The 26,284-nt window shown below is 40.3% G+C and overlaps 1 protein-coding gene across 6 annotated transcripts in view; it reads left to right on the top strand.

Moving 5' to 3' along the window:
* The window catches only part of inpp4ab (inositol polyphosphate-4-phosphatase type I Ab), a 221,968-nt gene that overhangs the window by 88,682 nt on the left and 107,002 nt on the right, over positions 1 to 26,284 (top strand). For all 6 annotated transcript variants that reach the window (XR_009654506.1, XR_009654505.1, XM_060918996.1 and 3 more), the window contains exons 2-5: positions 14,698 to 14,889; positions 20,603 to 20,647; positions 21,059 to 21,177; positions 24,882 to 24,998. Coding sequence is in view for 4 of the 6 variants with exons in the window: in XM_060918996.1 (XP_060774979.1) it covers positions 14,799 to 14,889; positions 20,603 to 20,647; positions 21,059 to 21,177; positions 24,882 to 24,998 (372 nt within the window). In the remaining 2 variants the exon portion in view is untranslated. The remainder of the gene's footprint in view (positions 1 to 14,697; positions 14,890 to 20,602; positions 20,648 to 21,058; positions 21,178 to 24,881; positions 24,999 to 26,284) is intronic.

Below are 26,284 nucleotides of genomic sequence, written 5' to 3'. Positions count from 1 at the left end.
TTTCAAAGGCCACTTAGTATCACTTTTGCCTTGTGACATGGTGCTCCATCATGCTGGAAAAAGCATTGTTCAACTTGTTCCGGGATCGTTGGGAGAAGTTGCTCTTGGAGGATGTTTTGATACCATTCTTTATTCATGGCACTGTTCTTCGGCAAAATTGTGAGTGAGCCCACTCCCTTGGATGAGAAGCAACCCCACACATGAATAGTCTCAGGATACTTTACTGTTGGTATGACACAGGACTCATGGTAGCGCTCACCTTTTCTTATCCGGACAATTATTTTTCCAGATGTCCCATACAGTCTGAAGGGGGCTTCATCAGAGAAAATAACTTTTTGCAGGACTTTTTGCAGACTGCAGAGGACTGGGGTAAAATAACTTCTCCCAACAATCCAGGAGCAATTTGGTGATGAACAATGCTTTTTCCAGCATGATGGAGCACCATGTCACAAGGTAAAAGTGATAACTAAGTGGCTCAGGGAACAAAACATTAAAATTTTGGGTCCATGGTCAGGAAACTCCCCAGATCTTAATCCCTTCGAGAACCTGTGGTCAGTCCTCAGAAAGCTGGTGGACAAACAAAAACCTCAAAATTGTGATAAACTCCAAGCACTGATTATGCAAGAATGGGTTGCCATCAGTCAGGATTTGACCCACAAGCTGATATCTGGCGTGCCAGGGCAAATTGCAGGAGTCTTGAAAAAGAAGCGTCAACACCTGTAAATACTGACTCTTTGCATAAACTTGATGTATTTGTCAATAAAAGCCTTTTGAAACTTGTGAAATGCTTATAATTGTACTTCAGTATGCCATAGAAACATCTGTCAAGAAGATCTAAAAACACCGAAGCAGCAAATTTTGTGAAAACCATTTGTGTCTGTCTCAAAAGTTTTGGCCATGAGTGTGTGTGTGTGTGTGTGTGTGTGTGTGTGTGTGTGTGTGTGCGCGCACACACCCCACACCTGTTATTCATGTAACTTACTTTATGATCCTATTCCACCAAAGATTTCTGATCACTTACATAAACAACAACATCACCAAGAGGTGCCTGAGCCGGTACATATGGAGTAAGGTTAATATTATATTATATAAACTAGTGGCTCCATAAATTTGGCAACTAATACATTTATTAGTCTCTACTGTGGTGATGGCGACTAGTCAGGACGGTGGAAAAACAGTGAGGCAGATGGAAAAGAACAGCAGACAGATGGCAAAGAAAACAGACTAAATGTACTTTGGTCATCTGAAAATATTTCAAGCTAGGTGAAGCCAATTCTGTCTAAAAGTTTTTGTGTGTATATTAATAAATAAACACACACACACACACACATATATATATATATATATATATATATATATATATATATATATATATATATATATAATGTGTGTATGTATACACACACACACACACACACACACACACAGAGTTGTGGTCAGAAGTTTACATACAGTGACATGAATGTCATGGCAATATTTGGGCTTTCAGTAATTTCTTTGAACTGTTCTTTTTCTGTGACAGAATGATTGTACAGCATACATCTTTGATTAAAAAAAACACACTAGAATTTGGTGCACAAGTTTTAATTTTCTTTGGGTTTTCTGAAATCAACACGGGGCAAAATTATACATACAGGGTCAAAAATTTACATGCACTCACTTAGATTCAGAAGTGCTGAAACTTCAAAAATGTCTCTTATCTTGCCAAGGCCGAGGTCTCTTAACTTCTTGTTAGTGATCATGATTGACTACAGCTGATAGCTTCTCTGTGCCTTCATAAAAAAGGTTTGTTTACAGCACTCATTGGATTGACCAACACACAGTAAAATGGGAAAGTCCAAGGAGCTCAGTACAGATCTGAGAAAGACGATCACAGATGTGCACAACTCCAGAATGTCTCTTGGAGAAATTTCTAAACAGCTGCAAATCCCAAGATCAGTTCAAATAATTGTATGCAAGTTGTTGTGAGGTGTAGTCACTTTGTCAAAAACAGTGTCAAAAGCAATTTTTCCAGGTCTGGACCTGATCCAATAAAACCTCTGACCAATCAGGTAATTGTTTACATGTGACGTCTGAGCATGTGCAAATTTCCCAGATGAGTGAAAATATTTTCAACGGGAGAAGATAAACTTCGGGGCGGTACGGTGGTGTTGTGGTTAGCGCTGTTGCCTCACAGCAAGAAGGTCCGGGTTCGAGCCCTGTGGCTGGCGAGGGCCTTTCTGTGCGGAGTTTGCATGTTCTCCCCGTGTCCGTGTGGGTTTCCTCCGGGTGCTCCGGTTTCCCCCACAGTCCAAAGACATGCAGGTTAGGTTAACTGGTGACTCTAAATTGACCGTAGGTTAGGTGTGAATGTGAGTGTGAATGGTTGTCTGTGTCTATGTGTCAGCCCTGTGATGACCTGGCGACTTGTCCAGGGTGTACCCCGCCTTTCGCCCGTAGTCAGCTGGGATAGGCTCCAGCTTGCCTGCGACCCTGTAGAACAGGGTAAAGCGGCTAGAGATAATGAGATGAGAAGATAAACTTTGTATCTTCGATCCACCATGTATTGTTCTTTATATTATATGGACACATCCACAAAAAATGCAGAAGTTAATCAAAAGAATTTTAATTATCCTCTGCCCAAACGAAGTTTGGCAGGGGATATAGAAATGGGTTCCGTCCATCTGTCAGGCTGTCTGTCCGGTCACATTTTCATTTTCGGGCCATATCTTTAAAACTACTGAAGATATCTTCATGAAACTTTGTATACATATCAAGCAACATGTGAACTGTGTGAGGTGTAGCCACTTTGCCAAGCCACTTTGCTTCAAGAAAAGCCAAACTGTCACCCTCGGCTGAAAGGAAATTGGTTTGGATGGTCAGGAACAACCTGGGAACCACCATGGCACAGCCCTGCCATGAACTGGAAGCTGATGCATCACTGTCTACAGTTCAGATCACCAGAGACTAAGAGGCTGCTATCCAAGAAATAACCTCCTACTGCAAACTTGACACCTTCAAGCTTTAACTAAAGTTTGAAGCTGATCACACGGACAAAAAAAAAGCCTTCTGGAGGAAAGCTGTATGGTCAGATGAAACAAAGATTGAGTTGTTTGGCCACAATGACCACCATGTACAGAGGGACACTGTACCAATTGGTGGTGGTGGTAGGATCGTCATGCTCTAGGGCTGTTTTACTGCCAGTGGAACTGGTTCATTGCACAAAGTGGATGGAGTAATGAAGAAGGAGGACTACCTCAGAATTCTTCAGCATAATCTCAAACCATTGGAAACTTGAACATGATTGGGAGTCACAACAGGACAATGAACCCAAACACGCATCAGAGCTGGTTGTGAAGGATAATTGAATTGAATTGAATTGAAATTAATTGAACTCTACCAATTCTACCATGAAGAGTCATGAAATATCCAACCAGAATTCTGCCAGAAGCTTGTTCGCGGTAAACAAAAATGTTTGGTTGAGGTGAATCTTGCAAAGAGACCCAAATATTAGGTGTGCTGTATGTGTATTTTTTGACCCTGTATGTATAATTTTGACCATGTGTTAATTTCAGAAAACCCAAAGAAAATGAAAACTTGTGCACCAAATTCTAGTGGGTTTTTTGTATGCTGTACATTCTGCCACAGAAAAAGAACAGTTCAAAGAAATTACTGAAAGCCCAAATACTGCCATGACATTCCTATCCAAAATGACATTCATGTCACTGTATGTAAATTTCTGACCACAAGTGTGTGTGTGTGTGTAAGTGTGTGTGTGTGTGTGTGTGCTCATTTAATGGAAGTGAAAGTGTAGAGGTGTGCATGGGACTTTTTTAAAATCCCACTCCTGCCTGAAGTTCTTCTTGTCCTCCTTTAAATCGAAATAAAATTGATATAAAACCAGTGCATTGTGGCATACTCAATTCCGTCATAACCAGTGCTGCGCGAAAGAGCGTGTTTTGTGCTGTGGGTTGCACAGCACCATCCAGTCCCTCTCAGCTAGTTCACAGTGGCACATGCAAGCTGTCACAGGTCGATCCCGACTCATTTTTAGACACTACTGAGACAGTTCATCTTTATTGTCAGCCTAGAAAAAAGCCTCTCAGACACTGCTGTAGACCGAGCATTCTTCACCCAAGGAATGCTGTACATTGAGCTATAAGGAACAGCGAGTTTACAGACATAAGCTTCCATGCAGTGTGTTCTCAGTTCCAGAATCAACAATTTTGTATGAGCCTCCTGGTCATCCAGAATGCATTTTAAAAATTGGTATATTTTTAAAACGGTGTAATATTCTGATATGCAGATTTATGATTTTGTATATTTATTGCACCCCCCCCCCCCCCCAATTGTCACCATCCATCCATCCATTTTGGCATATTGCTGCAGTGACGTGGCCGCTCTGACGGTTTCAGCCATCAAAGTTTCTAGGGAACATTACAGTAGTGGTTTCCCATTGTCTTCTACTGGATTATTATAGAGCTTTTCTCCTCTCAACCATTCACACTCAAATTCACACCTATGGACAATTTAGAGCCAAAAAAATTAGCCTAACCTGCATGTCTTTGGACGGTGGGTGAAACCGGAGTACCCCCACTAGGGCTGTGCGATATATCGAATATACTCGATATATCGCGAAAATTCTGTGTGCGATACATAAAATTATTATATCGTAACTATCGAGTATTTTATGGTCATCTTCCGACTTGCGTTTGTTTCGTGTTTGTTTAAAACATTTCCCGGTGGTTTTCTCCCTGTCCCTCAGGCAGTAACGTGAGAGGCTGCCTAAGGGTAAAGAAAACAATAATGTCACGCACTCGCCAACCAATCCCGGGCGACATCTCGGTGCTGAAAGGAACTTCCGGGAAGATTTTCTAGTTTTGGTTGTGTTGCCAGATTGGGCGGTTTTAAGTGCATTTTGGCGGGTTTTGAACATATTTTGAGCTGGAAAACGTTAGCAGTATCTGGCAACACTGCCGGCGGGAAGATTTCCTGGTTCCGGTTTACAGCGCTGACTCAGTTCGTGCAATCGCTGGTGTTACATAGGCTACTGTGTAAGCTCTGTCAATTTCAGCGACAAATTACTTCCTAAAAGAACTAGTAAGGGGTCAGTCGACTGGCATTTTTGGATATCGCGAGAAGGACGTGGAACAGCAAATGCCAGTTTGTAAAGTGTGCAAAAAAAAAAACAAACCTGTCATCACGAAAGGCAGCAGCACTACAAATATGTTCCATCACCTGAAACTCATCCGGTACAGTATGAAGAGTCTCTTAAACTCCGAACTACTTGCCCACAAGCTAAACAAATGACCATAGCGGCCTCGTTCTCCAAAGCCATCCCATATGATAAAACGAGTCAGAGATGGAGAGCTATAACGGATGTAATCACTAACATCATTGCCGAAGACATGATCCCAGTTAGTATAGTGGAAAAACCAGGCTTCCAAAAATTACTAAACACACTCGATCCCAAATATGAGTTGCCTGGTCGCAGACATTTTACAGAGAAGGCAATACCGGAATTATACACGTCTGAGAGGCAGAGCCAGAAAACATTCAGTTCAAAAGTGTGCAAAGAGAAAAATTATGTTTTGCAGATCTCTCTTTCTCTCCCTCAATCTCTCTCTCTCTATTGTGAATGTTCCAGTGGTTCTCAGTAGTCAGGTTAATAGCTTGGAGATCTATTTTTTAAAATAATTTAATGAAAGAGCACTTTTCTTATTTAGGCTAAATGTTTTTCTCAGTGTTGAGCTTGCACTTTATTGATCTGAGCTCTGAGCAGCTCTGTATTGTATTGCCCCTTTGTTGCAATTTTCAAGATTGTTTTTGCAGTTTGTGCCACATCTTTGTTGAATAAAAATAGTCTTATTTCAACTCAATTGTGATTAGTCACCAACATGAACATTTAAAATGTGTTGTTGAAAACCACCTGTAAAGTTAACCAAGAATGTTATTTAATCTGCAGGGATTGTAGTGAAAACAGTAGAGTAAAAGTTAGATTTCATGGGGTCCTTTAGAGGAGATTTAAATATATTGAGATATATATCGTATATCGTGAGATGGAGAAAATGTATCGGGATATTCATTTTTTCCCATATCGCACAGCCCTAACCCCCACACAGACATGAGGAGAAAATGCAAACTCCACACAGAAAAGCCCTCGCTGACCGCTGGGCTCGAACCCAGAACCTTCTTGCTGTGAGGTGACAGTGCTAACCACTACATCATCGTGCCGCCTTTTATTGTCACAGTATAGCATAAAAAGCATTTAAGTGGCACAGTGGTGCAGTAGTTAGCGCTGTCACCTCTCAGTAAGAAGGTTCTGGGTTCAAGCCCAGTGGCTGACGGGGGGGACCTTTCTGTGTGGAGTTTGCATGTTCTCCCCATGTCTGCGTGCGTTTCCTCCGGGTGCTCCGGTTTCCCCCACAGTCCAAAGACGTACAGGTTAGGTTAATATGGGGCAGCCATGGCCTGAAGTTTGGGCTGAATTGCCCTTGAGCAAGGCACCTAACCCCCAACTGCTCCCCGGGCACTGTAGCATAGCTGGCCACTGCTCTGGGTATGTGTGTGTGCTCATTGCTCACGTGTGTGCGTTGACTGCTTCAGATGGGTCAAATACAGAGGAGACATTTCACTGTGCTTTAATCTGTGCTTGAGTGTATGTGTGATAAATAAAGGCTTCTTGTCCTGTAAATATAATTTGTTCCCTGTATATGGCTGTTGGACTAATGAAAGTGCAGTTTGATGCATTCTTTGCTGTTGATTGTCCGCATTTAACTTCACTATTAAAATCACCCAAGCTCGTCACATAGCCAGTTTTTGCTTCGGCCATGCAGAAGACGTGTACTGTAGTCTTCACACCTGCTTAACTGTGGTCAAAGATGTTTCTTCATGTCTGCGGAGCATTTTTCTTTCCATTACGCACATGTTTCACGACAAGGTACAAATGTATTGTACTAAAATTGAAGCTAAATTACAGCTCTGCCCTGCATTGTATTTTACTCTGTTTTGAGAAGTTGAAAAATGAAACATTTTGTGTCAGGCAGTTTAAGAGTCTTGTTTGCTTGCCTTTTTTTTTTTTTTTTTTGTACTGACTCACTATGCTGAACAGCCAGTCAGAAACTTGCTCATTTACTGAGCAAAACAGTGTAAGACACAGCACATAAATCTACAGGCAGGACTTTTTACACTATGCAACAGTCAGTGAATTATCAAATAGATGGATTTGCTATCACTGACTGGAGAAAATGAACTTCTTGCTTCTCTCTCTCTGTGAAAAAGGAATGAATTATGTAGACACTAAGAGATTAAATAGAAATGGGTGGAGAAAGAAAGAGTGTTTTTATGTTCGTTCTTTCGTTTCTCTAATTACTGCTCTACTTATTAAGCATCTGTCACAGGTATGTGGTCTATAAACTTGTTCAGGAAATGATGCATGCACACACCTTCAGCCATATACATGGTATGCACCCATAATGCTGCGTGTGTTGTGTGTGGGTGCGCATAGTGTATTTATGCATGACTAATAGTGTGTGTGTGTGTGTGTGTGTGTGTGTGGCACTTGTTCTGTTCTTCATGTCTGACTCAGAGGACTCTGACGCCATGCAGAGCTAGCTATATTCATCATCCTCTTCCCATAAAGATGGAAATACTTCTCATAACTGTATTTTAGGGCTATGCTGTCACATTTAGGGCTGTTTTGTGCTGTCCTAACTATTCTGTGGTTTAGATGATCTCTTGTTTTGAATTAGATTTGTGGATTTTGCTTTATTTAAGACGACTGGTACAGATTTAATTTCTGCAAGCTGAAAGGTTGATTTTTGAAGTTGGTTTGAATGAGACTGCATTGGTTTATCCCTGACTTATGTAGTCAGACAAAGAGGCTGTATCCTAAACACTAGGGTTTGCTTTAATTCTGATAAGTAGTATCAAGGTAGACAAATAATAAAGGTATTCACTAGCTCATTGGGTAACAGTCCCAGTGTGCTGCCAAGCGCTATGTTTGGGTTGCCAAGAAACCTAATTTACTAAAGGCTAAAACAGTGGTAGTGAACTTTTAATCAAGTATGGGGAGATAGTTAGCTAGTTAGGTGCATTTGAAGCAGGTTTAGGGAAACTGAGGGTCACCTATAAGGTGACTTGTATGATGGTTTTGCTCTGCTCTTTATGTTGTGTCAGTGGTTCTACTTGTTCTACAACTAACAGGTGGAACTAACATTTGGTTAATCAGTAATGTTTGGTTAATCAATTACTGATCTTAAAATATGTTGACAAATATTCCGTTGCAGCCTTTCAATCAACTAATACGACTACAGAACTCTTCTAGGCTTAATTTAATAACATCACTAATTGCAAATACAGACATTTCATCAGATAATCTGTCACAGCAATGAGATATCTTATTTGAATTTCAGTCTCGCTAACGAGACCACTGCTAAATTACCTTTTCAGTGTGTTGAAGTTTTGAAGTTGAGTTTCCAATGCCTGGAATCAGTAAGTTGACTCTCTTTGGGGTCAAATTCAATGTGAACCAAAAGCAGGATGGACACTTGATGACTTGATACACATCATTCATTTAAAAACACAGTTCCTTCCAAAACTAGTGGAACAGCAAAGCCAGTTATTTTCTTTTTGTTATATACTGAAGACATTTGGGTTTGAGATCAAAAGATTAAATGTGTTGATAGGTCAGGATTTCAGCTTTCATTTCCTGATATTTACATCTAAATGCATTAAACACCTTGGAACATGGCACCTTTTGTTTGAACCCACCCACCCATTTTTCCAAGTGTTCAAAAATATTGGAACATGTGCCCGACAAGGGGGTTCTTGTTGCCCAGGTGTGCTCTGTTAGATTGTCCAGTGCAATGATGTGCAAATCGTTTTCGACCTACAGTATCAGTCAAAAGTTTGGACACACTCATTACAATGAGTGCATGAATGTGTCCAAAGTTTTGACTGGTACTGTATATTCAGTTGAATATAGTACAAGACGAGATATTTAATGTTCAATGTGATGAACTTTTATTTATTTATTTATTTATTTATTTATTTTAATAAACATTCACACATTTTGAATTTAATGCTTGAAACATGTTCCCGAAAAGTTGGGACGGGGCATGTTTGCCGTTATGTTGCATCACATTTTCTTTTAATAACACCCGGTAAGCGTTTGGGAACTGAGGACACCAATTGTTGACGTTTTGAATGTTAAATTCTTTCCGATTCTTGCTTAATATATGACTTCATTTGGTCAACAGTCCAGGGTCTCTGTTGTCGCCACACATTTTCAATGGGAGGCACGCAGGCCAGTTTAGCATCCACACTCTTTTACTACGAAGCAATGCTATTGTAACTCATGCAGAACATTAAATCTTGTCTTTGCATTGTATTCAGTTGAATATAGATTGAAAAAGATTTGCAAATTATTGCATTTTTGTTTTTGTTGGCATTTTACACAGTGTCCCAACTTTTTGGGAATCAAAGTTGTATATAAACAATTAATAGATTTGAATATCCTATTGAGGGCGGCACGGTGGTGTAGTGGTTAGCGCCGTCGCCTCACAGCAAGAAGGTCCGGGTTCGAGCCCTGTGGCCAGCGAGGGCCTTTCTGTGCGGAGTTTGCATGTTCTCCCCGTGTCCGTGTGGGTTTCCTCCGGGTGCTCCGGTTTCCCCCACAGTCCAAAGACATGCAGGTTAGGTTAACTGGTGACTCTAAATTGACCATACGTGTGAATGGTTGTCTGTGTCTATGTGTCAGCCCTGTGATGACCTGGCGACTTGTCCAGGGTGTATCCCGCCTTTCGCCCATAGTCAGCTGGGATAGGCTCCAGCTTGCCTGCGACCCTGTAGAACAGGATAAAGCGGCTAGAGTTGATGAGATGAGATGAATATCCTATTGATATGAGCACTGGGTTTCACCTGTGAAGATGCATTTATTGTTTAAAAAAAAAGATAAACTAACATTGTCATCATCAGTTGACTTTTGTGAACCAGCTCAATACACTTTCTCACTGTTCAAATTAGCAGTGCATTATGGGAATACAGATGGTCTTGGGCTACATTGTATGGACACTTGAAAATAACAACTAAGCCTGTGTTTATATCAGTGGATCGGTTTACTGTATCTTGAACAGTAATAGGTCTGACTTAGGTTCACTGCTGGTTGCTTAGTTAGTGACCATACCAACAACTGCTTGATGTGTGTCATTTAATTAATCAAGGCTGGTGTGTTGGAGCAGCGGGTAGTGTTGCCGTCTCACAGCTCCAGGGTCCTGAGCTCAGGTCTATGTGAAGTTTCACATGCTCTCCCTGTGTCTGCATCATTTACCGTACTGTGGACAACATGGAGAGGGTTATGTCTCAAAAAAGTGACGCGACCAGAGGTCTAGTGCCCCTACTGGCTGGCTGCAGTACAATTTTTAGCACCACCCTTCTCTATGGGTTTCAGTGAACAAATAGCCTATTTTCCATGTCCCTTTTCTTGTCTGATCTGTCTTTACAGTTTACAGTGTCTAATTTGGACAGTTAGTTTTCAATATGCTGATATATGTAAAAAAAAATTTTTTTCCACAATTTAAAAAAAAAAAGTTATTCTATGGGCGGCACGGTGGTGTAGTAGTTAGTGCTGTCGCCTCACAGCAAGAAGGCCTGGGTTCGAGCCCCGTGGCTGGCGAGGGCCTTTCTGTGCGGAGTTTGCATGTTCTCCCCGTGTCCGCATAGGTTTCCTCCGGGTGCTCCGGTTTCCCCCACAGTCCAAAGACATGCTGGTTAGGTTAACTGGTGACTCTAAATTGACCGTAGGTGTGAATGTGAGTGTGAATGGTTGTCTGTGTCTATGTGTCAGCCCTGTGATGACCTGGCAACTTGTCCAGGGTGTACCCCGCCTTTCGCCCGTAGTCAGCTGGGATAGGCTCCAGCTTGCCTGCGACCCTGTAGAACAGGATAAAGCGGCTAGAGATAATGAGATGAGATGAAGTTATTCTATGATATCATAAGAAAATGTGGATACACTTGGGAATGAAGTGATTGACCGCCTCTGCGACAAGCTGGACCTTGGTATTGGGAGAAGGGAGCATGCAGGGTTTCCCATACATAGACCATTGTGTGGCGCAGCACCACACAATGGATTCCGATCGCCACACAATCAGACTCGTGATTTTGGAAAAAAAAAATTCCGTTGCGTATCATTCCGTTCATTCATAGTGCTCTTTCTTCTCGTTCACGCGTGCGCGCACACACCCACACACAGAGACGGAGAGGCATGTACACAGGTCTGCCGTTGCGCATAATACCGGACTGCAAGTAGGCTAATTAAAAATAACAGCCTTCCCGATTCGCCTTCCGACTCCTTATTTTAAAAGGTAGCCTACGTCGTGCTTGTGATGAGCTTTATCATAGCCTTCTTGGCTTACAGGAAACGGACATCCCTGAGTCAGGCTATAAACCAATTTTGATGCATACAGTAGCAGCTTGACGCGAGGAACCGGCCTTATTGCATTATCCCGTTTATCCCGCTTCAGCAATCATGCAAGTTATTAATAATGGCTTGACATTCACAATAAATAAGGATTTCCCACTAGCCTAAATAAAATGTTATACTCGCGGGGATGCCTAGTTGATGCTATCTGAAGCATAAAATCTGAATCAGAGATGCACCGATTAACCGGCTGCCGATCGGAATCAGCCGATTTTCACGTGATCAGCCATGACCGGCGACCGGCCGGTCAAAATTAAAATATGCCGATTTTTTGCTGATCAAAACTTGTGTATCACAGAGAGATGAAAGTGGAAATACTCGCAATTCGCAACTAAAAAGACTGCAGCTACACTGGCAGCTTGAACATGCTTTCTAGTGCGATTGTGTTGCGCTTGCTCAGAACAGTGTCAGTCCTGCGCGCCTAACGAGCTCCGGCACGCGCCGTTAACAAAAAAAAAAATCACTATATTTGGATATCCAAATATAGTGATTTTTTTGTGTGCCAGATATTGGATGTGAAAAGAAGAAAATGTTTGTGGTTGTGTGAATTTCCCATTACAGGAATTAATACGTTAGCCTATTACCAAACATCTAGTTAGATTTGTACAAAGAGAGAGAGAAAAAAAATGTCTTTTTGTTTGTTTTACGAACTTGGTTACACTTGATTCCATTGGAAATTACTCTACAAATACACATTTGACAAAGGTGATAGAATGGCTATGGTGTAAGTATGACTGGAAATTATTTTTGTATTTTGATACTGAATGAAGAAATGGGTTGTTCCATAAGGCATACATTTTCAGATCTAAATAGGCTTATGAAAGTGTGTTCCATAGCAGTAGGCAAATAATATATGAGGGGGAAGTTGATTTTGTGCCAGATATTGGATGGGAAAAGAAAAAATGTTTGTGTGAATTTCCTATTTCAGGAATTAATATGTTAATACCAAACATGAAGAAAGATTTTACAAAGAACAATGTCTTTTTGTTTGTTTTCAACCTTTGAGGTGTTGAAAATTTATTACTGAAAATCTGGCAGAATGTTCTATTAAAGAAAAGATAAAAAGAAAATAGTCTTTGTGTGTGCTGTGAAGTGGTTTGAAAAAATTAAATCAGTATCGGCAGGTCACACTCCATGGAAAATCGGAATCAGCCCAAAAAATTGCAATCGGTGCATCTCTAATCTGAATATTTTAAGAAACATCTTTATTACAGGGTTTCCGCAGAGTCTTAAAAAGTCTTAAAAAGTCTAAAATTTGATAATCCTAATTTAAGGCCTTAAAAAGTCTAAAATACGAGCATATTTTGCATTGTAGGTCTTAAATGCAATTTTGTGAAGTCTTAAATCCTTACGTCCTTTTTTTGTTAAATGCGTTGGTGATATTCATAATTAGTCATATAGGCTGGGCCTACTTAGTATCAGTAGGCTACGCTGCAAACTACAAATGAGACACAGTGGAATCCGGCGTCTAGCCCGGTTGGCATGGTGATGCACAGGGCATGGCACACGCGCATTTGGACAGTAGAGCCTAAAAGAAGCGAGGGAGATTGTCACAGTTTGTAGCAAAATGGGCAAATGCAAGTTTAATGACTGCTGGCTTGAATGCAATGATTTCGTAGACTGGTTAAAATGTGTACCAAACAATCCGTTTGAGGCGTACTGCACATTGTGCAAAAGAACACTCAAACTCAGCACTGGAATTGGCACAAACTCAAAGGCACTGGAATTGCACGCGAAAGCGGAGAAGCACCAGGCTGCCCATGAAAGTCTGCAACAATCGCATGCCATCACTCAATTTTGTTCACCGTTGTCAGGTCCAAGCACATCTCGAGACGGTGTATCAGCTAACTCCGTGCAAACTGTAACGTTACAACACACAAACCGTACGGAATCGAATGCCTCATCCTCAAGTGATTTGCGGGATGTCTTTGGCTCCACTGCAACTTAGTTCCTCATTAATGCAAGAGTGCACCCTAGGGATGTAATGACTTCATTGGTGAATGATAATAAATTTTGTTATTTTGAAAGTAATTCAGGCTCTCCCAATTTTCTTTATTTTTTTTGTGCGGCATAAGTCTTAAATTTAACCTGTTATGGTCTTTAAAAGGTCTTAAAAAGTCTTAAATTGAACTTGTTCAAGCCTGCAGAAACCCTGTATTAGCTTTATTGGCGAAGTAGATAAACCATCACTGCATCACTGATACGCACACACACTGGCAGCTGAATTAAATGTTCTGATAGGGCATGCAGGCTTTGCACCAATTAGGGTAATGCTTTTTCATTATTGTTAGTTGCCTTGGTGTTACCTTAAGTGTTTTCTTACATCTAATTATGATATTTTATTATTATTTTGTTACATTATACTATTTATTTCATTTTAGTATTGGTTGAGGTAAGTGTTAAGTTCAATGTTTAAAATAAAAACCTCCAGCTTGTTTTTTGCAATTTATTCCTTGAATGTCAACTAAAGAATGATTGAAAGATTGCCACCAAAAAGGCAAAAAACTAAGGTAAAAACTAAACTTTAACTTCAATTTTGGTGAGTAATTTTCATAAATTTAAAAGACAGGTTTTCCACCAACATCAAGCCCAGCAAACTAATGACCTGCCCTGTAATGTAAAGTTGGGTCGAGGAATGAAACCAGGCAGGGTTCTGGTAAAAATTGTTTTAGCTGTCTTCTCTTAAAGAACTTAAAAGAATTTAGATTGAACTGAATAATCTCAAATGCTTCTTGTAGCTTTAAAATAGTCCCAGCAGGTGACTCTGAAGAAAAATACTGTGTGTGTTTGAACACTGCCTGCTGTAAACACTTTGCATACACCCCAATGACCGACTCCACCGACCGCCACGACACCACCGCGCACGATTCCCTCATCGGTACACTGGGGCACCACAAATTGCTACCTGGTCTGTGGGAAACACTGGCATGCCTAGCAAATGAGTAGATGAATGTGACTTGGACTTTTGTTTCTACTGCGCTTAATCTGGCAACATGGTGGAGAAATTTTGGTTTCATTTCTGTTGAATGGAAGGCAGTGGAGCCACGCCATCCATGTTTTCTACAGTTGATGATCTGCATAGTTTTCCGCTTAGGTTCTTGGTTTCCTCCCACCTCAAAAAAAAAAAAAAACAATGTTGGCCACGTTTTGAGTTTTTACCTTTACCTCAGAAAAACAGTGTTTTTATGTGTTTGTTTTAATTCTTCTGTTGAAGTTTACATTCATTTTTTTTGTTTCAGCTGACTGAGAAGTAGGCTGCTCCAAGCCTGCCCTGAGGAGTGCTTGGAGGTGTGTGCTTCTACACTGCTACTTCTCCAGCTTGAACAAGCACCTTGACAGGATGTCTGTGAGAGAACGACAGCGTCCGTGGTCTGTGTACAGAGCTTCCACACTGGACATGTCCTCTGAGATGCTTGGCCTGGCACTGGCAGGTCAGACTCCTCTTTTTCAGTCTATTTACTGAATATCAGCTAGAATAGTACACTCTATTACATCATTCTCTCTCCGTCATCCAGTTTTTGATCTTGATTTATGGTATTATTTTGAAAATGGTTATGTGACGTAGGGCTGTAAACTCCCTTTTAAAATCTGCACTTGAAATTGAGTTATTTGAAAAATGTAGTATCTGAATGCATTCAAATACTAGAAAGGCACTCGGCAGAGTGCATACCTCCGCCCGGCCACATATTATCAACATCAAAATCAAATCACTAGAACAAAGCTGTACACCAAATTTTATCATAATCCATTCACTACTTTTTGAGTTATGTTGGGAACTGACAAAAAAAATTCCTGGATACACATGCATATCCAGATCTGCATCAAAATCTAATCAGTTGTTCCTTGGCCCATGGCCCAACTTTCTTTCCATTCATTGCTTTTTGATTTACGGTGGTAACAAGCAAACAGTTGGTAGAGGTAACAATAGATTTTTATATAGTCAGTCACAATGGACATTCTGTAGTGTTTGTATCACAATCACTGATAAAGTGACTCTAGTGAGTGCTTGTTAGAAATTGTTGGCAAAATGATTTTGAAATTTACTCAAAAATGTGCCATAAACTAAATTTCCTTCTCTAACATCAAATCTCTAGAAAGTTTCGGAAAAATGAGGCCTAGATTGGTAGTTTCCATTATTCAGCCAAAAGGTGTACTCAAGTGAGACTCAAAAGCTGCTGTTTTAAATGTACTGAAATATTAATGCATATAAAGCAAATTATTTACGAATTACATTATAATGTCACGTTTTCTTGTGAATAGTAACTTATTACATATCTTTAAAAAAAACTATGCCAGTTTGTGGCATAATTATGCCATTATTCTGATGAATTGGCACAGTTTGTGTGTTTCTATATTACTGAGGACCAAATGTCCACACAGGGATAGTAAAATTGAAAATTTCAACCTTGTGGGGACATTTCGATGGTCCCCACAAGGAAATCGCTTGTGTGTGTGTGTGTGTGTGTGTGTGTGTGTGTGTGTGTTTTGTTTGTTTTTTAAACAAAAATTGAAAAAAAAAAAGAGCCCAGAAGTTTCCTTTTCATTTCTGAGGTTAATGCAAGGCACAGCATTAATTAACTGCAATAATAATTGTCAATGGAAGGTCCTTATAAGGATAGTGAGACAAAGTTTATTTGTTTGTTTGTATAGCCTCGGTCACAACCAGACGTACGATTTTTTGGCCGTGCGATTTTTGGCGTTTCCCAAATCGCTGCGTTTTTTTTTTTTTGTTCGTGGAGAACGTAGTTGTGGTGACCATGAAGGAGTAAGATCACCATGCACCCAACGTACAACCCGGAAGTCGAACGTGCGTACCATGCACGAAATCTGAGGCTGCTCGGACGTATGGCTGTCGCTTCATTCGTACAGCCAACGCACCTTCAAACGTGCACTAATCGTATTGACCGTGCGTTCCATGCAGGCTTCGTATGAAGGTTGCAAGAACTGCGCACGATCTGTACGTTGTGCGTACCAACGGCGTTCGCTTGTTGCACTGCGGCGATTGGAGAGGGTTATATGGTCCGTGTATCATCCGATCATTCAAGTATTCCATTCAATCTGGAAAACGAAAAAACAAAAAAAACCCCTCAATATTTCGTTTTCCTGTTTTTCTGTATGACCAAAAAATGAGGGATTGGTGTTTGTTTTCCTTTTTTCAACTCAAAACAGAACAAATAATAAACAGGGAAACCAAAACGAAATAATAACTAATTTACGATTATTGATTTTCTCTCTTCCCCACGCTACATTAGCCTTCCCATGATCCTCAGCGACAGTCCATCATCATCTCTGCGTCTATGAAACAGAAAAATTGCATGTGCATGTATATATCAAGTAATTTATTCATACATCCTATTCATTTAATATATTAATCCATTAATGTTAAGCTGATGATCTCTTAATTATTATCTCAGTATAATAGTAATAATAAATAATGATAATAACATGGCATTCATTTTGTCGCTTTCAACATAGTGTCAGACCAACTTTGCTTTTTATTAGAGGACATGCTTAGCATTTTACGATGACTCATGTCAGGAGGAAAATATGAGGAGGAGTAACAAGTCACTGGCACTCCAACTTACGAGATTCTCCGCTTCTTTTGCTGGACAGCTTGAAAGTCAGACTCGGGAACAGCCATGATCTTCCTAGAGTTTTGCTTCCAGTTAAAGGAAGCTGAATGAGCGCAAAAAATTATAATGTATGAATAAGAACTAATTCTTGAGACTGACATGAATACAAATGAATTTAGTTTTATCTAAAATGAAAGTTAAGTTGCTCGTATAATCGTAAATTAGAGTTATTATTTCGTTTTGGTTTCCCTGTTTATTATTTGTTCTGTTTTGAGTTGGAAAAAGGAAAACAAACACCAATCCCTCATTTTTTTTGTCATACAGAAAAACGAAATATTGAGTGGTTTTTTCGTTTTCCAGATTGAATGGAATACTTGAATGATCGGATGATACACGGACCTTATATATATTTCGGCATACTTTGGTTGGGTTTTCTCTCAAAGCCTACATGTACAAATGGCCGTAGGCACCCCTGCAGCTTTATATGTCGGCCGTAAGGCACTTTTTAACCCTTTAATTAACAGCAAATGCTCAGGACACAGAAGGATCACAAAAACAGAAGCTTAAAAAAAATGCACGCTTTATTTAGTAAATAGATAACTAAATTATCCTTTAAAAATAGCACCAAGCTACAAAGAAAGAAAAAAAAGAAAAATAAAATTGTCCCGTCTCAGCAGTGCGCAGTCCGTGCAAAGAGGAATCCCAGTCCCAGAAGCGCCGAAATCGTGGGGAAGCCTAATGCGCGGGGAAGCCCTGCGCGTGACGTCACAGCTCCAGTGTCCAGGTAGCAGCGGGGGATTCCCAAAAACGTCTATGGCTCGCCCGGAGTCAGCGCACACCTCGGGCAATAAAAGAGAAAGCATCAAACAATGCCGACGTACACAACAACAAGGCAAAAACAGCAGGGAAGGAGAAGTCTTACGTCCCTTTACCCTGTCGTTAGCGAGCGTTGAATTAAGTACAGTTGACTCCAGATTCCCGTTGGCTAGGTCACGATTTCCTAAGTCTGCAGCCGACGCACCTCAAAAGAAGGCAGCAAATCAGGGAAACAGCACAGCGCAGGCAGAGAAAAACTGTTGTTCGTTTGTTTGTTCATTCCTTCCTTCCTTCGTTCATTCATTCCTTCCTTCAATCTGCCCGCTGATCTTCCACTGGTAACTACGCATCTGCTGCGGCATCCGATCCCCTCTTTGGGCTGCATTCCCAAACAACCCAACTCCGAGAAATCCACGTCCCCTCTTTGGGCTGCATTCCCAAACAACCCGACTCCGAGAAGTCCGCGTCCCCGGCGGGGCGGGGGCCGTTACCGGCCTCACACCGTCCACGGGCACCTCTTAACGATTTCACGCCCTGTTGAACTCCTCCTTAATACTGAAAAGGTTCCCTTTTTATACCCCACCCCTTCGTCTTTCAAGTGCTTCAATAGGTCAGGTAATAATTGTCCAAACAGCTGATCCATCTAAGCAATTAGAGAGCCGCAAATACAAGATCAGTGTAGGTAGCAGTCAATTAGCAGCACACAGCGAAATCACAGCAATCAACCAATTATGTGAACACACCAAAATCACAGCAACCCAAATAAATCACAGCAAACCATCACAGCAAAAATAAAAATAAGATCCCCACACAGCTAGAGGCTGACATATATACCCAAGTTTTCGTGGGATTGATGCCCTCTCGCCGTACGGCCAATGCACGGCCGACTTACTTGACATGCATGGATGACATACGAAATATCTGAACGTGCATTGGCCGCACTAATTACGTATGTGGGGCGCACGACACACATACGGAGTCCGTAAGTGTAACGTACGAAAAATATTGACATTTTGCCCAAACCTGACACCAGCAAATCGTACGAAAGACGCACGTCGGCCGTACGGAAGACACACGAGGCCGTAAGTTTGTCTTGCAACCTGAAAAAAACGTAAGCGCCCGTAGAGTTTGTTTGACATGACAAAGAACCTCTGCGGCTGGTCTGCGGCCAGTCTACGGCTCGAAAATTAGCACGTCACACGCGCGCCCTCCGTGTGTTTCTTTGCGTTTTTTGCACGTAGACCGGCCGTAGGAGCACGTACGGCCGGTTGTGACCGAGGCTTATACTACTGAGGACCAAGTGTCCCTACAAGGATAGTGAAATCTGAAAATTTTGACCTTATAGGGACATTTGGATGGTCCCCACAAGGAAATTGCTGTTTTTGTGGGGGTGGGGGTTATTTATTTATTTATTTATTTATTTTGAAACAAAAATTGAAAAAAATAAAAGAGCCAAGAAGTTTCCTTTTCATTACTGAGGTTAAGGCTAGGGTCAGGTTTAGGTGCAAACACGGCATTAATTAACTGCAGTGATAATTGTCAATGGAAGGTCCTTATAAGGATAGTGAGATTGTGTGAGAACCTTGATGAATTTGATTGGATGCAGAACCTAAATGATTAGATGCTAAACTGAGTCCATTCAACTGATAGACTGTGTATATAGCGTTATAGTTAGTGGCTGAATGAGAGACAATACGTTTTAGGGCCCGTTTACACGAGGACGCTGTCGGGTAAAAACAACTAAATATTTTATCGGAAGTGCCTTTCGTCTACACGGGGACGGCGTTTCCAAGGCTGAAAAACGGAAAAAATTGAAAACGCCTTCCAGAGTGGATAAGTTAAAAACAGCCCCTGTTGCATATCCGTCTAAACTACCCAATACACGAAACTCTGCTCGGATCTGCTCACGTCGGGTACGCGTTTACGTCATACATATGTCATATACTGTACATGCCAGCCCGGGAAGTAAGAAAGTAAGTAAAAAAGTAAGAGCATGTCTGATTACATCGATCCAACGGACCTTCAAGCTGCTCTGGCAGCTTTAATAAACGTCCAGGAGTCCTTCGAACATCTATACCGAATCTGCACATATACCGTTAATGAACAGAGGCGGGTATAGTATGCTCTTACTTTTTTACTTACTTTCTTACTTACCATAGCCAGAGTAGTCAAAGTTTTCGCGGCGCAGATGTGCAGATCAGACAAGACGGAAGACGTTGCGCATGCGTGCAGACATAGCGGAGGTCTTTCACAGCACCACCTAGCCGCCTGGCATGCACATCCAATTGAATTCCACACATTTATGCGTCACCGTATAGACGCAGATTTCCTCCTTGAAAACGGTCGTGTAGACGCGGAATTAGAATTGTAATGAAGACTTTGAAGGTCTAAATAAGGCTTTTTTTGTGGAAATTTAACTAAGAGTACAAATATTCCATTTTAATAATACAACTTTTATTTATTTATTTAACCTATGCTTTTTGGCCTTCAGTTTTCTTAAACAGTTACAGTAAATGCTCTGTCACATCATTAGCACATACTTAAGCAGCTAAAATAGAACAGAAAAGTAGAATCTGAATGAGGAACATTTGAATGAATTTTGCCTTTGAGTATGAAGTCTATGAATAGTACACACATTTGCCTAAGAATACTGTTTCCTAGGCAGTTTCATCCCAGTGGAACAGCAAGGATATTTTTAAAGTGTTTATTCTTAAAAAAAAAAAAAAGTTCACAATCCTTTTATTCTTCATTCTAGGGAACAGTCAGGACCCAGACGAGCCCGTGTTGGAGTTCAGCCTCGGTCAGTACATGTTCACGGTATTGCTTTATGAATTTGCTTCGCAAAGGTCAGACCCATTCAGGTATTAGCTTACCCTTTAGTCTTGAGTGCTGGCCTCCATGCCTCTGATGTGTGTTGTCCTGATGTCACTCTGATGTCTTAATGGAGACACTAGTGTTTTTAAGCCTCAGTTTCTGTGAGGCTGTCCAGAAGGGGATATTGTAGGTGTGTGTGTATATAGGTCATAGTGAAAGCTAAAAGCTTATGTGCTTGAAGCTTAAAGACTTTCTGCTCTGTTCTGTCTCCTCTAAATACAGTCCAGTATGCAGTGAGGGGCCTCTCTTTGCCGCCATGTCGGTTTTGTATATACTGGATGCTTTATGGAAAAATCTCACCCTGTTATGACCTTGGTTCATGTCTGTGTGTGTGTAGCCTGCAGTGAGCTGATTACACCGTGTTTGGACCGTAAACCCAACAGCTTTGTGGCTGTGAGCTGTACAACGCCACCTCAAGCCTTCTGGACCAAGCATGCACAGACCGAGATCATCGAGGTAATTAAAACGGCATCACCCCAAATTGGTGTAATTCTAATGTAATGGATTAGCATTTAAAATGGTCTCCTGTACAGTTATTGTCCACAGTTTCCAGTGCAAGCCTTAAATTTGATAACGTGCAACTATTCACTGTTTTCAGGTCACGCAAAAGTTTGTGGACGCCTCACCATCACACCTATATGCGGTGCTTCCCTAAATCTTTGCCACAAAATTGGAAGCACACAGATGTATAGGATTACAATTTCCCTTCACTGGAACTGAGGAATATAAATTATTCACCACCTTTTCCCTGATAAAATGTCTCACTGCCTGAATTTGCATACTGGAATCTGATTGATAAGATGAGATAAGATAACCTTTTATTATCCCACAAGGGGAAATTTACATTGTTACAGCAGCAAAATATATAAAGAGAAAAAGATAAGGCAGTGAAGGAGTAGTGCAAAAGTACTAAGTATACAAAAAAGTGTATATATATATATATATATATATATATATATATATATATATATATATATATATATATATAGAAATAAACTACAAATTTAGAGATAAAAAAAATTAACAAATTTGCATAAATTAACAGGTTTGCAGATATATAGTTAACATAAGTGTATTACAAAGGTGGTATTGCACGTGTAAGTATTGCACAGGTATTATTACCAGTATTACATTGGCTCCTATATTTTATGATACAATAACACTCTGTCTCGTGTTCAGTAGCAAATCGGTGAGATTTTTCACCTGCCCTGTTTCTTGACTGCTGTGACAGCTTTCACACTTTGACCAGTATGTGTACTCAAATGAAAGCCCCGATGCAATTTTATTATTTACAGAAACAACATTTTTAAAGCTCTGGGTGATGCTCAGTCTCTCAGATGTATAAATGATGCCTCATCTTTATTGACAGTCTGTTTATAAAAAAAAAAGTCCATAAAAAGGGGAAGGATGCATATATTGATGCAATTTCAAATTGATAATACCATAGCACTGTTGAATGCTCAATTCTGATTGGCCAGAAGGTGTTGATTAATTTCTCTAACAGCAGCACAGACAGTAATTCCAGCTGTAAGGTTTATATTAATGCATTATTTCCAGTAGGTTGTTATTTCTTTCTGTCGTAACAACTTAAACAGGGACTTGTGTAGTGGACGTGCTACATAAAGTAAAAATGTTTGTAATTGGATATTATGGCGAAGTTATGTGTAACGAGACAGATTATTTAGCATTTTTAGAGGGAGTCTTCAGTATTGGTACTTTTTAACAGTGAAAGGTCTTCAGGACAAAGGGCTTTTTTCAGTTGTTAGTGTTGGCATCTTGCTGTGGTAGAAGAGAAATAAAGAACTTTGGGACATGTTTGAAAATAATCAACTTCAGGGTGGTAATAATGACTCTGCTTTGTGTCTACAGAGTTACTTCTTATTTTCCTACAACCCCAGTTCCAAAAAAGTTGGGACGCTGTGTAAAATGTAAATAAAAACAGAATGCAATAATTTGCAAATCTCATAAACCTATATATTTTTCACAGTAGAACAGACATCATGTCAAATCTTTAAACTGAGAAAATCTACCATTTTAAGAAAAAAATAAGGTAATTTTGAAGTTGATGGCAGCAACACATCTCAAAAATGTTGGAACAGGGCCGTGGTTACTACTGTGTAGCATCCCCTCTTCTTTTAACAACAACCTATAAACGTCTGGGAACTGAGGAGACCAGTTGCTGGAGTTTTGGGAGAGTAATTTTGTCCCATTCATGCTGGATATAGGATTCTAGCTGTTCAACAGTCCTGAGTCGTCTTTCTGGCAAGCCAGTTTAGCACCTGTATTCTTCTACTATGAAGCCATGCTGTTGTAATGGATGTGGTTTAGCATTAACCATGCTGTTGTAATGGATATGGTTTAGCAAGTGTTCCTGAGTCCATGCAGTGATTTCCATGACAGAATCATGCCTGCTTTTAATGCAGTGCCGCCTGAGGGCCTGAAGATCACAGGCATCCAATATTGATTTTCGGCCTTGTTCCTTGCGCACAGAGATTTCTCCAGATTCTTGGAATCTTTTGATTATATTATGTAATGTAGATGATGAGATATTCAAAGTCTTTGCAGTTTTATGTTGAGGAACATTATTTTGAAATTGTTCCACAATTTTATGATGCAGTTTTTCACAGATTGGTGAACCTCTGCCCATCTTTACTTTCTGAGAGACTCGGCCTCTCTAAGATGCTCTTTTTATACCCAATCATACTACTGACCTGTTGCCAGTTCACCTACTTAGTTGCAAAATGTTCCTCCACCTGTTTCTTTTTAGTACCACTTACTTTTTCAGCCTTTTGTTTCCTCCATCCCAACTTTTTTGAGACGTGTTGCTGCCATCAAATTCAAAATGGGCATATGTTTTTCATGAAATAGTAAAATGTCTCAGTTTAAACATGTCTGTGTTCTACTGTGAAAACAAAAGGGTTTATGAGATTTGCAAATCATTGCATTCTGTTTTTATTAACATTTTACACAGTGTCCTAACTTTTTGGGAACTGGGGTTGTACAAGAGCATATACCATTTTTTAATATGTTTTATTCCTTATTTATTATACTGTGTGATTAAAAAATAACCAATACAAAGGTTTTCATCAGTATATCCATCTGGACATACTGTTGTCAGGCTTGTAGTATTCGAGCCTTAATTTTAAGGACTCGTGACTTGACTTGGACTTGAGCACTGATGACTCAGACTTGGACTCGGACTCGTGCATTAACTGCATTCAGACTCATAAATTGGAGATGAGGACTCTCTGATTTTTGTTTCTTTATTTTTTTGTAACATACCATAATAATTTGGCATGAGATATTTATATCTACGTTAATTTTTATACTAATTTTGTGCAAGAGAATGCACATTCACCTATTCATACATCATGTTCAGGAACAAACTAACGTCAATGGCGCTAAAATGCCTGGAGAGAAGCCCCTAGGATTGTCCGCTTTGCTTATACACGCTTCTCATGCAGTGGGGAAAATTGCACTGCAATGTGTTCCATATATAGAAAAACTATCAAGGAGACAACGGGGACAACCTCGAACTTCAATCGTCATTTGGCAAGACTCCACCCAGAGAAGTGAATGAGTGACACAGTATGTTCATTGCTCTGTTGATAGCGGGGCTTGCTGACCAGTGAACAAGCTTTTTATCTGTAGCCTGTTATGGGGCAGTCAAGCAGTAACATTAGTCCAACACAGTAGCATAGATAGATAGTTTCACATAAAGGCAGCAACAGCCACCGTCAAATGGTGTGGTTGGAGTCTTTTTCTTGGACTCGACTCGGATCAATAGTGGACTTGACTCAGACTTGAACACTGGGGAGTCGAGACTGGACTTGGACTCGAGGTTTAGTGACTTGACTACAACACTGACACTTGTTCTACTAAACATGTGAATTTGGTGAAAACTAATAGGGCACTTGGTAGACCATCGCCAAGGCACGTATTATCAATATCAAAATCAAATCACTTGAACCTAGGATAATACTAAAGCTGTACACCAAATGTCATCCAAATCCATTCACTACTTTTTGAGTTACTTTGGGAAAAGACAAACACAAACGGAGGCAAAAACATGATGTCTTTTAACAAAGTTGGTGGAGGCAATAAGGGGGTTATAAATCAGTGCTGGTACATGTTGAGTGTGGTCAATTTTTTTTTTTCAGGGTACAATGAATCCCACCTTCTTAAGCAGTGTGGCCTTCTTCCAGGATTCCTTCATCAATCAGCAGACACAGATCAAACTCTCAGTGTACGACGTGAAGGACCGCTCGCAGGGCACGGTCAGAAACTCACACGTGCGCGCGCACACATGCACACACAGATGGCCTGAACCTTGAATTAGCACAAAATAAATGGAGATGGCAGAAATTCAAAAATGGATCATAAATCCTGTATATGTGAAATGGAAAAGTTGGACTACTCTTAGTTCAATAAACAGTACCAACAGTGATCTAAACTGAGGTCTTTTTTTAGAATCCTATTTAGTGCAGTATGATCAGATTTTGGACTAATGTCATTATAGTAGGCAGAGCTGCAGAGACTAAAGCCAGGTAAACACTGTTTAGTAGCAACTGGGTAATGTTACAAATCCCGTGATGAGAATGAATTGGCTGGATGTCAGGTATGTAGATCCAGATCACCTTTGAATTTCTTTAAAGGCAAGCAGAACCCAAAAATAAACGCAGTTTCTCAATCACGGCAAGTGCCCTGATGTGCCCTCTGCATGTTTAAATTAAAAATAGAACTTCATAACTTTATAACCACAATTTATCCATTTTAAAAGTTACAATATTGCTAAAAATAGGCTTACCTGGCCGAAACCATTTGCGCTGAAACTGGATATCTGCCTGTGACATTACCGGCACACTAGTACACCGTTTACCTTTATTACGCAGAGCTATCAAATGAAGGGTTCTTAAAAAAATTAAATAAAAAAAACAAATCCCTGGGTGCCACTGTGCGCCCCCCCCCCGTGTGTGTGCTTCAGATGGATTGAATATAGAGAAAGAATTTCACTGTGCTTTACTGTATATGCGACAAAGGGTTCTAATTCTAAAAATCTAATCAGAAATTTTCTGTAACCATGTGATTTTTTTTTTTTTTTTTTACTGGCAACAAAATTTGCAACTCAACAGACTTCACTTTTATAAAGTCTGAATCTCACTCAGCTAGATAACGCATACACAGTACTGACACATATACTAGTAAACGATCCTGTTGCCACAGCAATGTGATTCTTGCCTAAAAAGATCAGTTTTCTCAGTGAATAAAAACAAACAAAAGCATGTCACATAAAAATACAAGGAAAATTTGAATTTTTTGAGGGGGGGGGGGACAACGACACTGAGAGTGGCTGGCAATGTAGTTTATAGGTGTGTGTGTGTGTGTGTGTGTGTGTGTGTGTGTGTGTGTGTGTGTGTGTGTGTGTGTGTGTGTTCACTCCTTCAATGATCGGGCTTATTTTTACACCCAAACTCTTGACACTTGGGCATCTTCAGGGTTGTTTACAACAATTTAGAAGTGATGTATCCATTAGATCTCAGCCTCGGCAAGTCATATGGCGTGT

Source organism: Neoarius graeffei, chromosome 4 (assembly GCF_027579695.1).
Source record: "Neoarius graeffei isolate fNeoGra1 chromosome 4, fNeoGra1.pri, whole genome shotgun sequence".
Lineage (NCBI taxonomy): Eukaryota > Metazoa > Chordata > Actinopteri > Siluriformes > Ariidae > Neoarius > Neoarius graeffei.
This window is presented reverse-complemented; position numbering and strand designations above follow the sequence as displayed.